General features: G+C 41.4%; 1 protein-coding gene across 2 annotated transcripts; it reads right to left on the bottom strand.

Moving 5' to 3' along the window:
* Positions 1–9,381: 9,381 nt before the first annotated feature.
* Positions 9,382–19,284, bottom strand: LOC112189608 (nuclear pore complex protein NUP107). 2 transcript variants are annotated; one of them, XM_024328951.2, is made up of 24 exons: positions 19,026–19,282; positions 18,438–18,763; positions 18,243–18,312; positions 18,033–18,148; positions 17,883–17,914; positions 17,644–17,769; positions 17,280–17,438; positions 16,548–16,640; positions 16,296–16,463; positions 15,911–16,009; positions 15,056–15,291; positions 14,908–14,965; positions 14,108–14,196; positions 13,585–13,716; positions 13,121–13,243; positions 12,780–12,884; positions 12,517–12,705; positions 11,899–12,067; positions 11,600–11,756; positions 11,263–11,465; positions 10,891–11,032; positions 10,399–10,559; positions 10,173–10,289; positions 9,382–9,681 (listed from the first exon to the last, which is right to left on the bottom strand). In XM_024328951.2, the coding sequence occupies exons 1-24, from the start codon at positions 19,091–19,093 to the stop codon at positions 9,613–9,615; spliced, it is 3,207 nt and encodes a 1,068-aa protein (XP_024184719.1). In that variant the 5' UTR covers positions 19,094–19,282; the 3' UTR covers positions 9,382–9,612. The 2 variants fall into 2 exon arrangements, 1 of the variants encoding a protein (XP_024184719.1); XR_005806886.1 differs by lacking the exons at positions 9,382–9,681; positions 10,173–10,289 and having other exon boundaries at positions 10,418–10,559; positions 11,361–11,465; positions 19,026–19,284.
* Positions 19,285–20,088: the final 804 nt, after the last annotated feature.

Genomic DNA, 20,088 nt, shown 5'->3' with positions numbered 1-20,088 from the left:
GTGGCTCCGCCTCTATCCACTTGCTGTTGTAATCAATGGCAACAATGATGTATTTGAACTAACCCTTGGCGGTTTGGAACTTTCCCATCAGGTCAAGGCCCCACGTGGAATGAATCCATGGGCCCACGATGATTGATAATGGTTCCGCTGGTGCATGTAGGAGATCTGCAAACTGTTGGTATTTGTGGCAAGACCTCGAAATCCGCCGGGCGTCATCGCCAAGTGTGGACCAGAAGTAGCCTTGTCGCATTGTGCGGTTGGTCAGGGATCTGGCGCCCGAGTGGTTTCCGCATTCCCCGCCATGGATTTCCGCTAGGACAACCCTTCCTTCCTCTGGGGTTAGACAGTGGAGGTTAGGATGGGTGAATCCCTGGCGGTAAAGCTTGCCGTGCTGGATGTTGTAACGGGTTGCCCTTCGCATTAGCTGTCTTGCCTGGACCTTATCTTCTGGCAATGTTCCGTTGCGCTTATATGTAATGATCTCGTCCATCCAGCTGGGGTTGATTTGGACGTTGAAAATTTCCGCCAAGGTTTTTGTGATACTTGGCTTGTCAAGATACTCCACCCTTGTGTCCGCTGGACTCTGATGCGGTTGGGCGGTTGCCAGCCTTGCTAGTGAATCAGCCTTGGCGTTCTTTTCCCTGGGGATTTGTGTGATTGTGTGAAACTTGAACTTCTTTAGCAACGTTTTTACGTACCCCAAATATGCCGCTAGCTGCTGGTCCTTCGCTTGGAAGCTGTCATTGACCTGATTGACGACTAGTTGGGAGTCGCTGAATATATTGACGTTGTCAGCTCCGGAGTCAATGGCGAGGAGTAGACCGGCGATGAGTGCCTCGTACTCCGCCATGTTGTTTGATGCTTTGAAGTTGAATTTCAACGCGTACTCTGCGTTCAGTCCCCCGGGTCCGGTTAAGATGACTCCGGCGCCGCTGGCCTTAGCACAGGCGGAGCCGTCCACGTGCAGGTTCCAATCAGACTCCGGGGGAGTTGTCTCTGCACTGGCTACTATTTCTGTTGCGGACTTTGTTTGAGTACTGGATTCCGGCTGACGCTCAGTAAGTTCAGCGATGAAGTCCGCTACTGCCTGGCCCTTCATGGCGGTTCTTGGCTTGTATTCTTTGTCAAATTCACTGAGCTCAATCGCCCACTTACTGAGGCGCCCTGAGTGTTCAGGGTTCTGCATCACCTGCCTCAGCGGTTGGTTGGTTAACACATGGATCGTGTGAGCCTGGAAATATTGCCTGAGGCGTCTGGCGGCAACGATAAGTACGAGGGCCAGCTGTTCCAACGGTGAATATCTTGTTTCTGCTCCGTTCATGCCTCTGCCGGCGTAGAATACTGGGAGTTCATCCTGGCCTTCCCGCCGAACAATGGCGCAACTTATTGCCGTTGCCGAGACCGCCAGGTATATGAATAGTGTCTCTCCTTGCACAGGGACAGAAAGGAGAGGGACCGCCGCTAGATATTCTTTTAGGCTCTGGAACGCCGCCTGACACTCTGGGTTCCAGTCGATGACCTTCTTGTGAGTTGTTTTGAGGAGTTTGAAGAATGGGGCGCACTTGTCAGTGAGTCGAGAGATGAATCGAGAAAGGGCGGTTAACTTGCCTTGGAGACACTGGACGTCTACCTTATACTTCGGGTCCGACAGGTTAAGGATGGCATGTACCTTGTCTGGGTTAGCCTCGATACCTCGCCCGCTGACGATGTAACCCAGAAATTTGCTAGCGGTGACTGCAAAGAAACATTTTTCTGGGTTGAGGCGCATACCATAGGCCAGGAAGATGGTTACTATGATCCTGAGGTTTGCCACATGTCCACTGGCCTTTATGCTCTTAACTAGCATGTCATCCACATAGACCTCGATAATTTTTCCCAGATGCTCAGCGAACATGGCGTTCATCAACCGCTGATAAGTTGCACCGGCGTTCTTCAGACCAAAAGGCATGACATTGTAGCAGTAGAGGCCTTTGTCGGTGGTGAAGGTGGTGCATTCTTGGTCGCTGGGGTGCATTTTGATCTGATTGTACCCGGAGAAGGCATCCATCATGCTGAGGAGTTCGTGTCCGGCGGTTGCATCTACCAGCTGATCGATACGAGGTAGCGGGAAACTATCCTTTGGGCATGCCTTGTTTAGATTTTTGAAGTCGACGCACATCCGCCACTTGCCGCTGGGCTTTTTCACCATTACCAGATTTGAGATCCACTAAGGGTAGATGACCTGGCGGATGAATCCAATGTCCCGTAGTTTGGCGACCTCCTGTCCGATTGCCCGGTATTTTTCCTCATCAAAAGCCCTCCGCTTCTGCTTGATGGGATAGAAGGAAGGTTTGATGGTCAGCTTATGGGTGATTATTTCAGTGGAGATGTCAGGCATGTCCGCATAGGACCATGCAAAGACGGTGGCGTTGTCACGTAGGAACTGGGTGAGTTCTGCCTCCACTTCTGGGTCTAGTTGGGCGCCTATGCGGACTGTCCTCCCAAGATGCTCGTCTGAGATGCAGACGACCTTCAGCGACGTGTCCGGGTTGACCGGCTCCTTCATTACATATTTCTTCTCCTCATCTCTAGGATCCTCAAAGATATTCGGTGGTGGTGGGTCATTACCCACTGTCAGGATTTCATGGCGGCGCGTTGACCGCGCTACAGTTGTTGAATAGCATTCTCGTGCCAGCTGTTGGCTTCCCCTCACACAGCCTGTGCCGTTGGGCGTGGAGAACTTCATGAGAAGCATGTATCCGGCAATGATGCACTTGAGTTTGTTAAGCGCTGGTCGACCAATGATGGCGTTGTACGAACTGAAACAGTCGACAATAATGAACTCCGTGTGCACCTCCGCCATACAGGGACTAGTACCAATAACTAGTCGCATGTAATCCGACCCTAGTGGTTGTGTGACGTCACCGGAGAAGCTGAGCAATGGCTCGTGATCCTGGAGTAGTTTCTTGTTCCGCTTGAGATGGTCGTAGCAACCGCTGAAGATGACGTTGACAGCGGACCCGCTGTCCACCAAAATTCTCCCCACCGAGAATTTGCCAAGAATGGCATCGACTAAGAATGGGTCGTCATGGGGTAAATGTACTCCGCGCTCCTCCTCCTCCGAAAAGGTAATAGGCTCCCAACCTGATCTTGGGAATTTGGCGGATCTTTCGTAGCGGATGTTGCAAACTTCCTTTGGGTGATTGGCGCGTTGATAGCGCTTTCTTGCCCTGTGAGACATGTTGGTGATTGGAGCACCGCCATCGATGGTGTTGATGCGGCCCAAGGTTTCAACGTTGGCAATCACTGATGGTGGTTGGCGCACCTTGAACTGCTCCAACTTGCCGTCACGGTACAAAGTCTCAATGGCCGTTTTGAGAGCATTGCAGCTGTTTGTATTGTGGCCGCTGTCCGCGTGGTATTTGCACCACTTGCCAGTGTTCCTGGGTTTGCCTGTCCTTGGGTACTTCGGAGGGGGTGGCGGTGGGATCTGATCCTTGCACTGATTATAAATATCTTCATATGAGGCCGTTAGGACCGTGAAAACTGCGTACCGCTGCGAGGACTCCGCTTGCCTGTTGTGGTTATCCCTATGAGTTGGGCGGTTTCCCTTGTAATAATGCTGCCCCTTCTGCCGCTTGGTTTGGTGGTGATCCTGCTGCCACTCCCTTTTCTTGTCAGTTGGCGGTGTTGAGAGGGGCTTGTCAGCGGTTTCCTTGTGGCTGGAAGATGGTTGGGTTGACCTTGCTGGCGTTGCTGGTGGTGGGGTCTCTCCATAGGTGATGAATTCCGCCTGGGTGTGAATGACCGCCTCACTCATGACGTGGTCGTACGTCGCATTGGGATGATTGTAGTTGAGGTGATAGAGGAACGGTCCCTTGAGGAGTCCTTTCCTGAAGGCTGCCGATGCCATGGTCTTGTCTAGGTCGCGGCACTGAGACGCTGCCGCCCGCCATCTTGTGACAAAGGCCTTCAGTGATTCGTCATCTCCCTGTTTAACGCCGAAAAGCTGACTTGTGTTTTGATGTCCGGCGGACAGTAAGATGAAGCGGGAGAGGAAAGCATGCGACAGTGCATGGAATGAGCCGACAGATCCTGGCGAACACTCAAAAAACCAGTTCATTGCCTCGCCATCCAACGTTTCGCTGAACAAATGGCATAAGGTGGCGTCGTCGAACCCCTTGTTGTTGGTGACCTTCTTGAAGGTGTCCATGTGGACAAAGGGATCGGTCATTCCGCCATACTGTGACATCTTTGGGGTTTTTGCATATGTCGGTCTGACTGCCTGCAGGATTGCGGCGGAAAAGGGGCCGGGTTTGGAAGTGAATAGCGGGTTCCGAGTTGACGTCGGGACGCCCGTCTCCGCCCGGATCAACCTCTGCTCCAGTTGGTGCATTCTTTCCAATAGCTGGGCGGTTGCATCGACGGTGGAATCGGCTTGACTGACCTGCCGAGTTGGCTTGTGCCTAGGTATGGGCGGATCACCCTCAGTCCTTGCCCTGGCACTCAAGCGGTTGGCGTGCGGAAGTGATTCCGCCACCTGTTCTAACATTAGCTGGGGTATGGGTGGCGGTCCCATTCTCGACAACCCAGGTGGGTTCAGCGGTACATGCATTTGTATGACCGGCCCTGGCGCTATTGTGCCGGCACTGGGTCGACTACGCCTGGTGCTGCGTGACTGCTCGCTTTGTGCCGGGCGGTTGGTGGCCGCCAAAGTGTTTTTTAGTTCCTCGAAACGTGCCATGAGCGCAGCCATCTGTCCTTGGGCCTCAGCCTTCTCCTTGCGCTCCTCCTCACGCTCCCTGTTTGCCTTATGAAGATCCGCCAGTGCTATCTCGTACATGGTGACGAGATCCTGGCCTGACGGGCGGCTGCTGCCTGGATTTGCCTCACCGCCGGGATTGGCCGGGGTTGTGAATAGTGCGCGGTTAACGCCGATCGCGGGGTCGGAGGGTTGGGGAATGGCGGGGAGCTCCGCTTGCTCTTCAGCTTTTCCCCCGCTACCGTTAGTCATGGTGATTGTAGTGGGATGATCTTTAGTTCAAGACTTCCCACAGACGGCGCCAATGGTGATGTCTGTAAGTCTAGCGGTAGCTGGACTTTAGTTAACGCTGATCCGGTGGGCGGACTGATACTTGTGTTGTGATTGTAGTTCCCGTTACCTGTCAAACAAAATACAATGGGCGTCAGAGGGAGACCGCGCTGGGCGGTCTTCAACTCTCCGATGCCTAAGTTAGTCAATGTATTTATGTTGACAAAGTAACAGTAGGTAAGTATTGAATACGTAATTAATGAGGAGAGAGGAGAGAACCTTTTATAGGTGAGGAAGAGGCTGATCTTCTCTTTGTTTTCGATGTGGGACTGACATGTCTCAGTTCCCAGTTTCAGGAGCTTCTGACGCTATCTTGGCATGGTGCGTGGCGGCGCGTCGACGGCGATCTGGGGATGGTCCGACGCTGAGGTTGTAGCCCGCCTGGCGGTGTGTATGCATGTCATTCCTTTAGTTGGAATCAGTACCTTTGGCGGTACAATGAGCGTGGCCCATTATAGCTAATTATGCTTGCAAATGTACATGTATGTACAGACATGTTCGTTTTCTTAAGTGATAATTGACTTTGCCAACTCATGTCGAATTACTAATAAGAATACAAAAGAAGGGGAAAAAAAATATTTGCTTCCCATAATAATAATAATAGGAATCTATGGTTTGTCACAACATAACGCCATCATCACAAGGATCAATAGTCTTGAACTTCTTGGGCTGAGCGGCTTATTAATGATAGTTGCATAGGTGGTAAATGTTATTGTGGTTGAAACTCTTTTGCTTCGAAACCATGTTAAATATTTCCAAAGCATGTTGTGGATCTCTATAACGTTTGATTATATTGATGGCAGCATCGTGAGAAATATATTTGGATTTCCTCCTAGCTTCTATCCATGTGGTTGTGGTTTCGGAGGGGGATCTAATTTGTGAGCACTGAATTTTGATAACTAAAGAACAGAGATCCATGAAACAGATGATGCGATTGTCAAAGGAGGGGAAGTGAACCAACAACACCAACTAAAATGAACTCTTCTTAGATTCTCATGAAAATTGCAACTGTTTTGACAGCCCTGCAGTTAAAGCAAAAAAAATTTCAATCTTAACTACATGTAAAAACAAAGCAGCGAGCCTCTCTCATTCCAAAACAAGAAGCAATTTTGCTCCTAATGTCCAGTGGCCCAAAATCCAACTATCCAAGAATCCCAATTTGGGATCATCACAAATCCTAAGCTGCATACTTCGAGGACTTTGATTCATGGTCAAGGATTCCAAAGCTATCATCTTTCAATAAAAAAATAATAATAAATAAAAAATAAAAAAATTATAAATTTTATTGAACGATGGGCATTGTGGAAAAGTTAAGAATGTGTAGATAGCATACTGATTATTTATAAAACTAAGTTAGAGGTCTGTTAAGTAGAGAGGTTTAAAAAAGGAAGCCAAAAAAACCCTAATGCGACTCTAGCCGCTCCCAAACCCTATTCTTCCTCCTCAAGGCGGTACACCCTACGCAAGGTTTCAAATTTCGGTTTCGTTTTCGATTTCGGTACTTCAAATTTAAAGAAATTTCGGAGAAAGTTTCGATTTCGGTGGAAATTTCGGTTAAAAATAAAGAAATCACATTAATTGCATGTATAAAATGATATTTTTGAATGAAACTTTTACATAGACTAAACTAACCTATAATAAACCTATTTACAATGTAAACTCTATAAAATTATACATAAATAATAGAATTGTGATATTTAATATGGACGAGACGACGAGTAATTAACTAAAACTGTAGTAAGTTGCTAAACACTATCTATAATTCTATATGTAATTATAAATGTTATGTATATTGATAATGTGAATGTGATTTACTTCTTTTTTTTTATGGCTGGAACCCAGTGGGAGGCTTGGCCATCACGCCTTTTTCACTAATAATTAGAAAAATTCAAAGTTTGTTGTGAGAAAACTGAACTCCAAGCCTACGAAAAAGTTAAAAGACATCATTATGGTCAAAAAGCCACGCACTAAGAAAATACTAGTAAAAACTAAAAAGAACAGTAAAGCCTTCAACATACCTTCTTAATTAATAATTATATGGTGGATGATACACATGATAGAAAGAGAGTTTCAGTGTTATGAAGGAGGATTGAAAAAAAAAAATCAAAATTTCATATTTTGTCAGCGAAAAGTCGAAAACTGTGAAATACGAATTTAACAGAAATTTCAAAGAAAATTCGGACAAAATTTCGGTTTGAATATTTAAATATATTTTGTGTGTGTAGATATTTCGGAAATTTAGAATTTCGCGGAAATGTACGGAAAATTTCGGTAAATTTCGGAAAACTCCTGACGGAAATGATATAACATATGAATTTCGTTTCGGTACTTCAAATTTACGGAAATTTCGACGGAAATTTCGGCAGTTTCGGAGAAACTTAAAACCTTGACCCTACGAACCCTGTTTACTGCACAATGACTTCCGTTGACGACGTTACCGCAAGCTTCGCGGCATCTCTCACCCTAGCGGGCTCTGATGTCATTGACATCTCGCACTTGAACGGCTCCGACAGGCGTTCAAACTCTCAGCCTTTCCTTCTGGCCAAACCAATGACAAAGAAACAGTTTGGCACTCAGGATCTGCAGCTCCGTTTCCGACGCATCTGGGTCATTTATGGAACCTTCAAGGTTCAAGACAGTACCCAAGGCCGCTTTGTTTTTTCCTTTGATCTGAAACGTGATCGAAATAAGGTTTTACGGGGAGGGCCGTGGTATTTTAACAAAGCTCCGGTTCTGCTGCAACAATATGATGGCCTGGAAGATCCTCTTGTCATCCCCATGAATCTGCTCTTTTTTTGGGTCAAAATCACAGGTATCTCGCCAGCCCTAGAAGAGAAAAAGATTATCATGAATGTTGCTTCTGTTGCGAGTAAGTATTTGGATTTTGATCAAAGACTGTATGACAATAAGAATCAAATTCGGGTTCATGTAGCTCATGCTATTTCCCATCCATTATTCTTGAAACGGACTCTCAAGATCATCCCTGGAGTGGTGAAAGAGATTACTTTTTTCTATGAAAATTTGCATGGAATATGCAAAGATTGCCATCTTCTGTTTCATGAACAGGACGTTTGCCCTACTGTTGATGCCCAGGCTGTGCATAACACCACTACACGATCGGAGACATCAGGGAAGTCGCTCACATCCCATTTTCCAGGTTTGTCTGATCTTCGTTTCCAGAATGGATCGTTCCGATTTCAAGGCCTGCAAACACCGCTACTGCCTCCAGTAGTGCGTAACCTATTTGGCACTTCTGCTCTGAACAAGCACCGCAAGCTTATTGTAGTGCGAAGTGAAAACCTAAGGTATGCTGAGGAAGGAAATGCCATAGCCTTAGTTCCTGTGGACGTGGAGTCATCAACTGTGAAAAGAAATAGGCCTGCATCACCTTATACGTCCCCAAAGAAACTGAAATTTATGTTTAATGATGGTGAGACTGCTGCTAGCTCAACTATAATGCCTAAGAAATTGAAAGTTCCGGAGCTCCACACCAAATTCTCTGCTAAATCATTGGGTCTCATTGAAGCTTCGGGAGGTGTCTTAGTTCCTAAGGAAGGATCACTCTCTAAGGAATCATTGCAGCTCGTCAAAATGGAACAAAAGAAGAAAAGAGGCCGGCCTCTGGGCTCGAAAAACAAGAACTCTTCAAAGGGTAAGAAGATTGCAACTGAAGAGGTGCTTAGCATGCTTTGCCCTGGAAAACCTCCTAGCCCTAGTGTTAAGGGCAAGGAAAAAATTTAGTTTTTTCTTTTGAACTAAGCCTATTTACTTGTCATTGTAACATAGTTTCTCGGCTTTCTTTATATAAGTAAGCATGGGTACCGTCAAATGATCTGACCTAGAGATGGTAGAGGGTAATGGTCTTTTCTGGCCTGAGAAATATTAATATATCGACATGATATTCTTCAAAAAAAAAAAAAGTGAAGAGATTTAAATGCCAATTTTGAAAGTATGAATAGAAACTCTCTAAAAGAAAGGATTTGATAACACTTTCAGTAGCATGACATATGTTTGCCACTTGACTTTCCAGACGGGCTTTGGCTTGAGCTGGCATTCAAGCTTCATGTTGTTTAAATTTCAGTATTTCAGTGATATATATATTTTCAAATTTTGCACCTTGGCGGAGGCACTGTTCATATGAGAATCCCCCGAGCTTTTTTAAAGATAAGATTGAATCAAGATATTTCTGAATTTCTTTAAAAAAAAAAAAAAGATATTTCTTAATTATGTATAGAATGGTGATCAATTTTCTGTCAACTAAACATCTAGATTTGATACATTGATGCATCAACGGACCAAAGTAATGAAAATGAGAACCAAAGGACGGGAGTAATTAAAAGCAAAGGACCCCCAAATAAACACCAATCCATTCACTCACAAGAAGTCTTAACAAGAACCTCTACAAAGTACAAACTGTAACTCTTGATATATGATTTACACCTGTGTCAATGTTTCAGAATACCTCTTACAGATAAACAGGCTACCATTTTACAGCATCATCAGCCTTGTGTGAGCAACGGAGACCTCGTATTCGCCAACAGTCAAGAAGAAATTTCCTCTTGAACCTCCATTTGGCTTATCGAGTATTCCCTTTCAAACAATAAAAATTCCTGCACATAAGATAGCAAATTAATAAACCAGCTTAATTTAAATCGACTGCAACGAAAGGCAAAGCAAACTGCAAAGTAGCTCCTGAATGATGAAATAAACCAAACGATGCTCTGCTTTTTGGTTTTATTGAACCAAGGTGGTGGTTCAATATTTGACCTATGGTGTGGTGGTAAATGTTCAGTACTACCATTGGAGCTGCAAGTCCCCACAAGAGATTTTTTTTGTCACTTGGTTCTTATTTTTTAAGAGGACGTACAAAATCCCAAAATTGATAAAATTAAAGTGCAGCCGAGTTTTAGTGATGAATCTGAATGCTTCGATTTCAAGCAAAGGATATCTACATTTGAAATTTTGGTGGTTTATATTTCATTTACAATACAAAAATTCCCCAGGTGGAATAATATGCATGTTCTTTGGGTCATTTTGAAATGAATGATTGATAGAAAGAAGGGCACTATGGTTAAAGGCTTAAGATGGAACTTTAGCATACCTGCAATTGTTGGTCACTAAACAAATGAAGAAACCCAGCTTCAGGGCAAGCAACTAATTCAATCAACTGATCATGGCTTTCAGGTGCAATACCCAACTCTATGAGCGAGAGTGAGACCTGCAGATGTGACATCCATAGCACCATTAAAGGTGTGCCAGTTCTTGGAATTATAGTTTAATGATTAAATTATAAGAGTTCATATAAGAGGCTTCCACAGAAAAAGTACCTGCATGCATCGAAGAATGACTTCTGGAAGACAGCACCTACGACAAAGGCCCTGCACAATGTATGTTGCTGGACTTTCTAAAGAACCATCCTTGCTTGAATACCAGGCATCTAATCGGGAAATGTCCATTGTAACTCCAGGTTGAAATCGAGGTAGCTCACCTGCAGTGAAAATTAATCAGTTCAATCACCTTTCCAAAATTAGCATCAGAAGAGTAACTTCTGCTTCCTTCATAATCTTACTTCCACATTTTCTTTTTCTTTAGAAATTTGCTATCATTTGTTGAGTAGGCATGAACTTATGATTCCACTCTGTCCAGCTGATCAAGACTTTAGTTATGCTAAATGTGCAGATGTGAGGAAAACAAAGAAAGACCATTTTCTTTCAATAAAACCTTCTTTTTTCCTTGAAACTCTAACTTGGTGATAACTTTTAGAACAGTAACGCGGCATGCAAAAAAGAGTATAACTGCAATCTCAGTATATTGATTACCTTTGAAGCCAGCAGCCATAACAGTACCAAGAATACCTCCATCATCATGTTCCTGTGGCCCAAAACCATCACCTGGAACTGCCAAGCAGCGAAGCACAACCTCTATGCAGCAATTATCCTTTGATGATATGGAGACATTTAACTACGAAAACCAAAAATCCTGTTTGTGAGCAAAATGAAAAAAACTAAAGAAACAAAAAGAAGATTAATGCATGAAAAATTAGAAATGCAACACCAATATCTTGGACAGCATACAACTCTGATATGAATTCTCACTATCAAGAACCCACACCAAGATGAAGATTCTTAGTAAAGAAAATCAGCACATGTAGGTCTTTCTTCCAATCAGCTTCAACAAACAATTAAACTTACCATTAATTGGCGGTTTAACACATCTTCCTCACTCACGGAAGAGTAAAGAGCACTCATCAACGTTGTACACACAGTTGCATCTGGAAACAGACACTCACCAGAAGCCAAGCATAGCATTGCTGTGGCATGCAATTCAAGAAATGTAGGTTCCACAGATCCATAGGCATGATCTTCACCAGAAGCTAACCAAGGATTTTCTTTTCCTATAGCCAAAACAAAATATTTGTATGTCAAAAGTTCAATCAGAAAACTAATGAGTGCACAAAAATTAGCCAATCCAATTATCTTTCAGAGCATTTTTTTTTCACATACAAGAGAAATAATCAACTCAACTTACTCAGTAGCAATGACAGAGATGAATTCAAAGTCTCCTTGGCTGCTGAAACAGCCCTTTGTTTTTCATCCATTGAGAGGTCAACTGGGGACACCTCTGCATTCTCTAATTTAATTTTGAGCCAATTCCGGTATTTTGCATCACAAGAATAATACTCATTCTGTTGAAGACGATTAACAAATATCATAAGCACATACATGGGGATAACACAGAACATATTAAGAAGTTGGAAGGATATATATATATATATATATATAGAGAGAGAGAGAGAGACAGACAGACAGACAGAAAATGAAGCATACCCAGTCGTGGAACTCTTTCAGGTTTTGAGAAACATCCTCCAAGGTATCAGAAGATTCCGAAAGTTGCTTCAAAGGTTCAGCAAGAAAACTAAGTACTGTGTGGGCACCAATGGGCACTGCAGGAACTCTCCACATTGAAACCAGTGAAAACTCCCTGAACAATATATTGCTACAAAGAAAATACAGAAAATAAATAAATAAAACAAGGAAAAACGATACGAAAGTGTAGGAAGTCAGGGATGGAAACAAATTTGAAAAGACAGAAGTAAGTTGCAATATGAATGCAGTAGCTGGTCAATGAGAGGACCCCATGTTGTACCTCACCCACTGCTAGTCCCTACCTCATGCATGGCCACAGTTCAAATCAAAACTGTGACTGTGTCCTGCAACTAAGCTACCAAAATACCTAATAGAGAATCTCATGGCACTAGTAAACATCACCTCTTTTCATGCAAACATATATATTGCATTTAACACATAACAAAACGTATAAAACACTGAAAATAGTTCTCAACTTCTCATGTTGTTTTCATTTTGTATTAATAAATACCAGAAACCAGCTTTAGGTTCCACAATCCTATTACAGAGCTATTCCTATAAAACATAGATAGAACTCACCTATGTACTAGTGCTCGCAGAAGAAGTTTTCTGCCGACATCCTTAACATTACTAATGGTGGAGGGGGGTGTAAAACATAGCCACTGGATAACCATCGCTTTTTGAAGACTCTGCAACCGGTGCTGTTCTGCAACACCTGATATCTTATCATATTGACCAACTTTGATTTCCCGAGATCTTGAAAAAACCCTGTTCAAACAGTTTGTGAGAAGCAGTTCTTCCTACCACAAAAGTAAATAAGTCTCAAGAAGAAATGGATATACCTCTCAACAATTTCTTCAAAACTTGCTTTTGAATTTGAATTGTCTAGAGGAGAAAATTGTAAATACTCTATAGCAGAGAGGAAGATCTTATATTTGACATGCACGCTGTTAAGAAGCAACACAGAATAATTATAAACCATATATGAGGTTTTATATAAGAGTGCTTGACCCATCCATCCACAGAGCAATATAGGTAAAACAAAATACCACACAACCTAAAATAACTTCTACAGTACATTCTATAAATCCGGAATACCATGCATATTTTTCATGAACAAAAGGTAATAAGAAAACGCACACATGCAATAACCTCATAATCCCTATAAAGAGTCATCTGTTACCTGCTGTCCAGCCTCAATTCCATCATGTGCACGAAGAGGTCAATGCAACGGTGGCGTGCAAGCTGAGAAGCATATATACCCACCAGCTCCTCATGTTGGTTAGAAAAAAGAAACATGGCATACCTGGAATTAGACTCACCAACTGTTATATATGATTGAGCAGAGTGTATCTACTCAAACAATGTACTATGCTTTGGTTAAAAAATATAAGTATTATTTTAATTAGAAATCTCAGAGTCATCTAGATTCCTAGTTCATTATATAGTTTCATAAATTAAATTGTACTTTTTCAAACCTTTTTAAGGCTATGGAAGTATGGATGGTATGATTTAATCAACCGGCATGTCATCAACCTAAGGATTACTGTTAAGCATCATGCTCATTGGTTTCACAAAATGGTATTGATCGTTAATTTGTCAACCTTCTCACAAAGAAACTGGCAAAACTGACTTGAAACTACTTACATGTGTACAATGAGATCACCAATATTCATGATTTTCTCTCTGACAGTATCCTTGAATTCATCATCAAGTAAGTATCTAAGCACAAGCACTAGATGTGCACCAAACCGAATCATCTGAGGATCCCCATGAGGCCTGAAAAACAAACAACGCCCATTAATCAAACAATATAAACATTAGACAACTACTTGAATCAGTTTTCCTTGGTGGAACTTGTAATACAACAATAAATTTGTTGCCAAAAACATATGAAAGCACATTATACTTGGTAAAACCATGTCCATGATGATCCGTTGAAAAATTTGCATGTTTTGTGTGATTATCTGACACTTTTTCCGGCTATCTCAAATGGATAGGAATTGTCAACTTACGGAGAAATGATCCCATTTGCATAGTTTTGCTTATGGCCATATAAAATGGTTTATGAAATATTGTAAGTTCCAGCACTAAAGAAGTCACTCGGACGTCCTTTTAGAGTTTTAGAAATATATCAAAAAAGAGGTGAAGGCAACTAACATTACATTACCTGAAGACATTCTGATCATCTTCTGAAGGTGCAATCCATGACCATATAAGGTCCAGCAATCGTGGGATATCCCCTAACATTAGAATCATCTGTCGAACAATGTGTTATTACAAGTACGCAGATTGGTGTGTGTGTGTGTGTGTGTGTGGAGAGAGAGAGAGAGAGAGAGACTTGTATAATAAACAATACATAATAAACATATTCTTCATAAGTGATTCAACAAAAAATAAACATATTCTTCATAAGTGATTCAACAAAAAAACGTGTGTGTGTGTGTGTGTGTGTGGAGAGAGAGAGAGAGAGAGACTTGTATAATAAACAATACGTAATAAACATATTCTTCATAAGTGATTCAACAAAAAACATATACCGATTTAATACAATTTCTTTAAACAAATAACTAACTTGGAATTCCAATTCCAAGGAAGAGAAGTGTTTTACCAAAATATTTGTTGGAAACATCTCTTTGAATAACATTTCTTCTGTTTAGTTCAATTTAGGAAAATTCTTTCTAACTCTTTATTCATTCTGTTTTGATCAAGACTTCAGCCTAACAGAAACATTTGAGAAAGTTCTTGTCCTTAATATTTTCCTTGATATTGTTTTTCTGTTGTTTGGTATAGAAAAATTCCTCTTTTAAGAAGTTTTTTTCTACAAAAAGGAATGCTTGCATACTAAAAGAGATCTCAACTCAACAATTCTTTTCCATTTCAAACACGGATTAGAAAAAAGCTTTCCAATCCAAGGAAATATTTTCTAGCAAAAAAAAAAAGACTCGAGTAATTTCCTTGTGATAATACCTCAATTTGTCGTTGTGGTTCCTTGCATCCTCGAGTAACACTTTCGTGGACCAATTCCCTAATTCAAATTAATTACACTTTCGTTACCAGTATGCAACACTGCAAGAAAAGAAAGTTCAAAGTAATGAAACTAGTATAGAAAATGTACCCTGAATGAAGTTTCTGAATGAGATCTAAAAGTTGCCGTGGTTGCTGGTTTGAAACTTGGAGTGGCCAACTTCCTGGTCCACTTGAAGGCTGAACAGCTCCATCACCATGTGCTGGACTTCCATCAATTGCATCTGCAGTGCTTGTAATTTGATCCAGTCTTTCTGGTTGTAAATGAGCCAATTCCAAATCCACCTGAAAATCTAGCCATGACTTTGCTATTGCCCAGCACGCTGACTGCAAATATATTTGGTTAGAATTCACTAGAGGCATCTAAAACTGATGGTGATGATACAAGGTAATGACAAGAAAATCACTGTAATCAAGAATTCCAACAAATTTCAACTACTTCTATAGTACAGCAAACATATTTACCCTACAAAAGAGCTTTGTTTTCTTAGGCAGCACCTTTGAATTAAATATAAAAATTTGAAGGTTGGAAACCTTTAAAAGTAGAACAAAATAGTTGATCATCTTTTGCTGACTTGTATGCTCGAAAGAGATCCATGGCCTTTTGTGTTTTCTTTGACTTAATCAAACAGGTAAGCCTAAGTATTCTTGCTTGTTGGGAAGTCTGTGTTAAATAGAATGTCTATGTAGGAATATTTTGAGTTATTTCTCCTATAAACCTCTGGTGTACTAGAGCGGGACTTGCACAATAATTTTGAAAAGAGAATACGAAAATGATGTAATACACTGTTACCTATTAGTTAAAAATTATGAATATGGACCATTAACATTAAATGCGGGGCAAGCTATTGACGATTCCTACCACAGAATTAATAACTTAAAAAGAAAAATCAGTTAATTCAACATATGAACTAAAGGAGAATTGAAAGTTGGTGGGAGCAAATACCTCCCAGTCAGTGCAGATTGGAAGCATGCGCCTTAAATTGCTACATTGTGCCGCATAGACTGCTGCTTCATATTTGCCAGCATCTTGCTCAGCTATTTTCTTCATATTAAAGATAGAAGACAAAAGTGACATGTTACAATAATTGGGAGGGAAAAAGACAAAAAATATATAATCTCTAACATCAACAGTGGTCAAAATTTTAATGACAGGAAAGCAACAGATAAGTTTACGCCATTAAGAACAATAAAAGGCACGTGAAGATAAGGAAAAACACAATACATTTGTTAAGCTACAAAATGCAGTGAATAACTGTACATATAGTTCAGTATTGACAATGTTGCCAATGTATGACCTTGATATAAAAAATAATTCCTTTCACCCATACCTCTGATGCACAATAAGAAGCCCATTTCCAGAGATACCATTGGTGGCCAATGCGACTTTCCAATTCAATGGCTTGCAAGGTTCTATTCTTTCCATTCCTCACCAGGGCTTCAATTGACGGAGATTGGTCAGAACCTCCAAATATGCACAAGGTTGCAGCTCTCCATGCCTAACAAAATTTTAGCAGTTCTTAGGACAGTATCACTGAGTACAGATGTAGAGATAATCTCATATTTTTCAGAACTTCACTTACCTGTCCCTTAGACCGGCAAAGGTTACATGCCTCCTCCAGTCTTCCTGCTCTCAAAAGAGTCCAGACATCTTCCAAAAGAGATTCATCATGTTTCTGATGGGGTAAAACTGTTAGTACTGCTTCAGACAAATGTTCATCCATAAAAATTAGTGATGATGTTCTAATTCACTACAATGTCACAAGCACCTATAGGTAACATTCAACAATATGCCAAAAAAAAATCCAGTCCATAACTCATGTTAAAAGTAGATTTGTGAATCCCTGGCCAACAAAAGGAGTGGTGTTGAAGTTGGGGCCATCTATTAAGTTAATTGACTTTGATTTGAGAGCGCCTTAGCCCCTTTAATACAAAAATAAATAAAACTAGGATATTATTGAGGATATCACTGTTGCATTGCAGCACCAGCACAAGCACAAGCATGCTGTCGTATGTTACAACCTAAGGAATCTGAGGTACTTTCCGTACTTTTATTTGCAGTTTGCATATATTTGTGTTTGATTAGAACATATAATTGAACTAGACCAGCACTGTACTGAGAACTCCAACTCCAGGAAGGAAAGGCAGGCAGTCAGAAAAAGCTCTAATTAAAAACCTGGTCTTACAAGAACATATTTTAGAAAGAAAAAAAAAATTATTATGTGCAATGAAGGTACGGGACCAAACTAAACACTAAATACTTCAAAATTTAAGCAAACTTGAAAAAAAAAATGTAAAGAACACAAGAAAAATACTTTGTCATCAGGTAGTAGATGAGCCTGTTCTCGTGTCGGGGCATCAAAATCCAAGTGATGAACAGTATTTGCACTGGATGTTCCTTTCTTAAGATAGCGTTGAGTATGGAACCAAATTCCAGAGCTTGGGAGACAGGCACCAACGTGAGACCCTCGCACCTACAAGTATTTGACAGTATCCGATTCAAAATTGGTTAGTATATAAAACTCCAAACAAACATGGAAAGCTAATAAAGAGTTACCACTGTCCATGTTGAGAATAAAAAAATAAAACTTGCCTAACAGATCAAAATATTGACCAGACAATAACACTTGTGCAAAGTTTAAAGTATTCTGGAATAAAAAATGAAGCAGTAAGGGCAACCTTTCTTTCCAGATCAAGTGCTTTGGAAGTCAAGCCTTCTAGCCATTGAACAATTCGTAAGCATAACTGTGCTGTAAGATCGTCCGCAACAAACTGGCAAGCCTCCAAAAGTGATGTTGAGGGAAACTGTCATGGGTCAACGTATTTAAATAAGAAAAAACTCCTCCATGTACTTTTCAACTTGACAAGTTTAAGGAAAAGAATCGATATGTTTTAGGTCTTCAGGGGAAATGAATTACCAAGATGAGTTCTTTAGGGGTCTCTTCGGTCCCTGCACAAAGAAGAATAACTCTCACATTAAAAGTCATAGCTCATAATGTGTATCTATGTGCGTGTGTGTATGAAGGACATCATATAGCATAAGACAATAGCGATAAGAGGTAGATTACCTTTTCCAAAAAGGTACCAGAGGAGGGACCAGGAAGCAGCCTCATCAAGCAGGAGTTGAGCCTTCTGCCTCATCAACTTATCTTCTACAATCCGATGCCGTATGTTGGAACCATACCTACAGAATAACCGAATGGTACATTTATGCGTGAACTAATGTGCATTTGCAATACAAACACATCTTTGCAACTACTGTCAAAATGAGGACATACATAATTGACTCTGAAACATTTCTGCATGATTCTTCGAGTCTTAGTATCAGTTCAGAAAAAGGCATCAACCCTGAAAAAAAAAAATTTACCAAGAAACTCTAGTCAAATAGCCAACTAAAATGCAATGTCAAGTTGAATATACTTCGTCACATTACAAAAAAGCTCGAGACTGGAAGGAAACTCTAGTTCAGAAACCTTGAAGAGCAGAGTCAAGTAGAGATGCAAATAGAGCAAAAGTCGTATCTCCATCATCAGCCAGCGAGTCCTCCTCATGCTTGCAAAGCTTCAACGAATACCGCACTGCCTCAGCGCTATCATCCACCTCGGTAACATCAAACAAGGACCGCCTTTTCGAGACGGAACGAGTCTTTGCAGGAGTGCTTTCAAATTCTTGTTTAATATTTTCCAGAAGAAGAGCAGCATTAGTAGGGCTGTGGATATTGCTCTGGCCATCATAGGGTGGCCTGGAGGAAGCCGAATTCTCTCGGTGGGGCGAAATGCTCGAATTCGGGTGCCTTTTCCTGGTTCACATCAAAGCAATGAGTTGAAACAACATTAGGTCTAGGATTACATCTCCAGAAATACAGAAAAGTTTTGAATTGCTTCTATTGCTACACAGATTTGATATGGCATTCTATGTTGCACAGTTTACTAGCTCCGAAATCGTAATCGCAGTCCTAAATATACGAGATTTGAAATTAGAGATAAATCGATTGATGAATCAATACGGGGGGGATTGAATGATCGAAAAAGGAAAGGAATTTAGAGAAATTGGGGACGAACCCGTAGCGACGAAATTGCTCTCTGGTGGTGAGGTTTTCGGGGTCGAAGTAGCTGGGAGAAGTATCCATTGCCGGTGGGTTGAGGTCGGTGAAGGGTTAAACCCTAGCGGAGGTCAGAGCGCGGGAAGTGTAGTACGATTGGAGTGAGGGTTTTACTTCACAGAGACATGGAAGACCGAATTCAAAAGGGTTTTGCTTGTTCGGAATCGACATGTCGTCTGGACTTCTCCTTTTTCACCTCCATTGTTGGGTCAATTATTTGAAAAACAAATGTCAATTCTAAATTTCTAATTTTGCAACCAAAAAAGCAAAAAAAAAAGGAAATATTATTGTTGCAGCCTATAGTCAAGTGATAAGGCATTCTTTTTTAGTGAAATGTGGGCCAAAACCGGTAAACAGAAGAAAAAGGAAAGCTAGCAAACCCGGGCCTGTTTGGTTGGTGGAAAGGAAAATGAGAAAGGAAATGAATCATTTTCCTTTTCATTGGGAAAGTGAATCCTGAGGGGGAGGAACCGATGAACCAATTTCCTCCACTTTGTCATTTCCTTTGGGAACCAATTTCTCTTCCTTGGCTGTCCCAAACGCAGGAAATGAAACACTTTCCTTTCCCAATGCCCAGATTCTGGGAAACAAACATGGTGAATTTGGGGAATTTGAATGAGTTTAGGATTTAGTCCATATGCTAAAATAGTGAATTGTTTTTTTGTTTGATGCAATTGAATGAATAAATAATTCTTAATTTACGTTGATTTTTTGCAGAGCTGATCATTATCAAGTAATTTAACTTTTAAACGGTTAAAATCATGAATTTAACTTGCTTATTGTATGCAAATAAGAGAGAATTTGCAAATAATGGAAACAAAAAACTTATCCTCAAGTTAGAGTGAGAAAGTCTACCTTCTCTCTAGAAAACCTTCCTAACTAAGTTTCCTCCCCCCCCCCCCCCCCCCCTTGCCACATCTCGATCAATTTTGATCTTGATCATGGGCTTGAGAGGCGGGGGAGACACTGATCTACACCCTACCCTTCGTGGCAGTTTCTTTTGCGGCTCCCCTGTATTTCCC

Source organism: Rosa chinensis, chromosome 2 (assembly GCF_002994745.2).
Source record: "Rosa chinensis cultivar Old Blush chromosome 2, RchiOBHm-V2, whole genome shotgun sequence".
NCBI lineage: Eukaryota > Viridiplantae > Streptophyta > Magnoliopsida > Rosales > Rosaceae > Rosa > Rosa chinensis.
The sequence above is the reverse complement of the archived record's forward strand: the minus strand, read 5'-3'. Positions and strand labels throughout refer to the sequence as shown.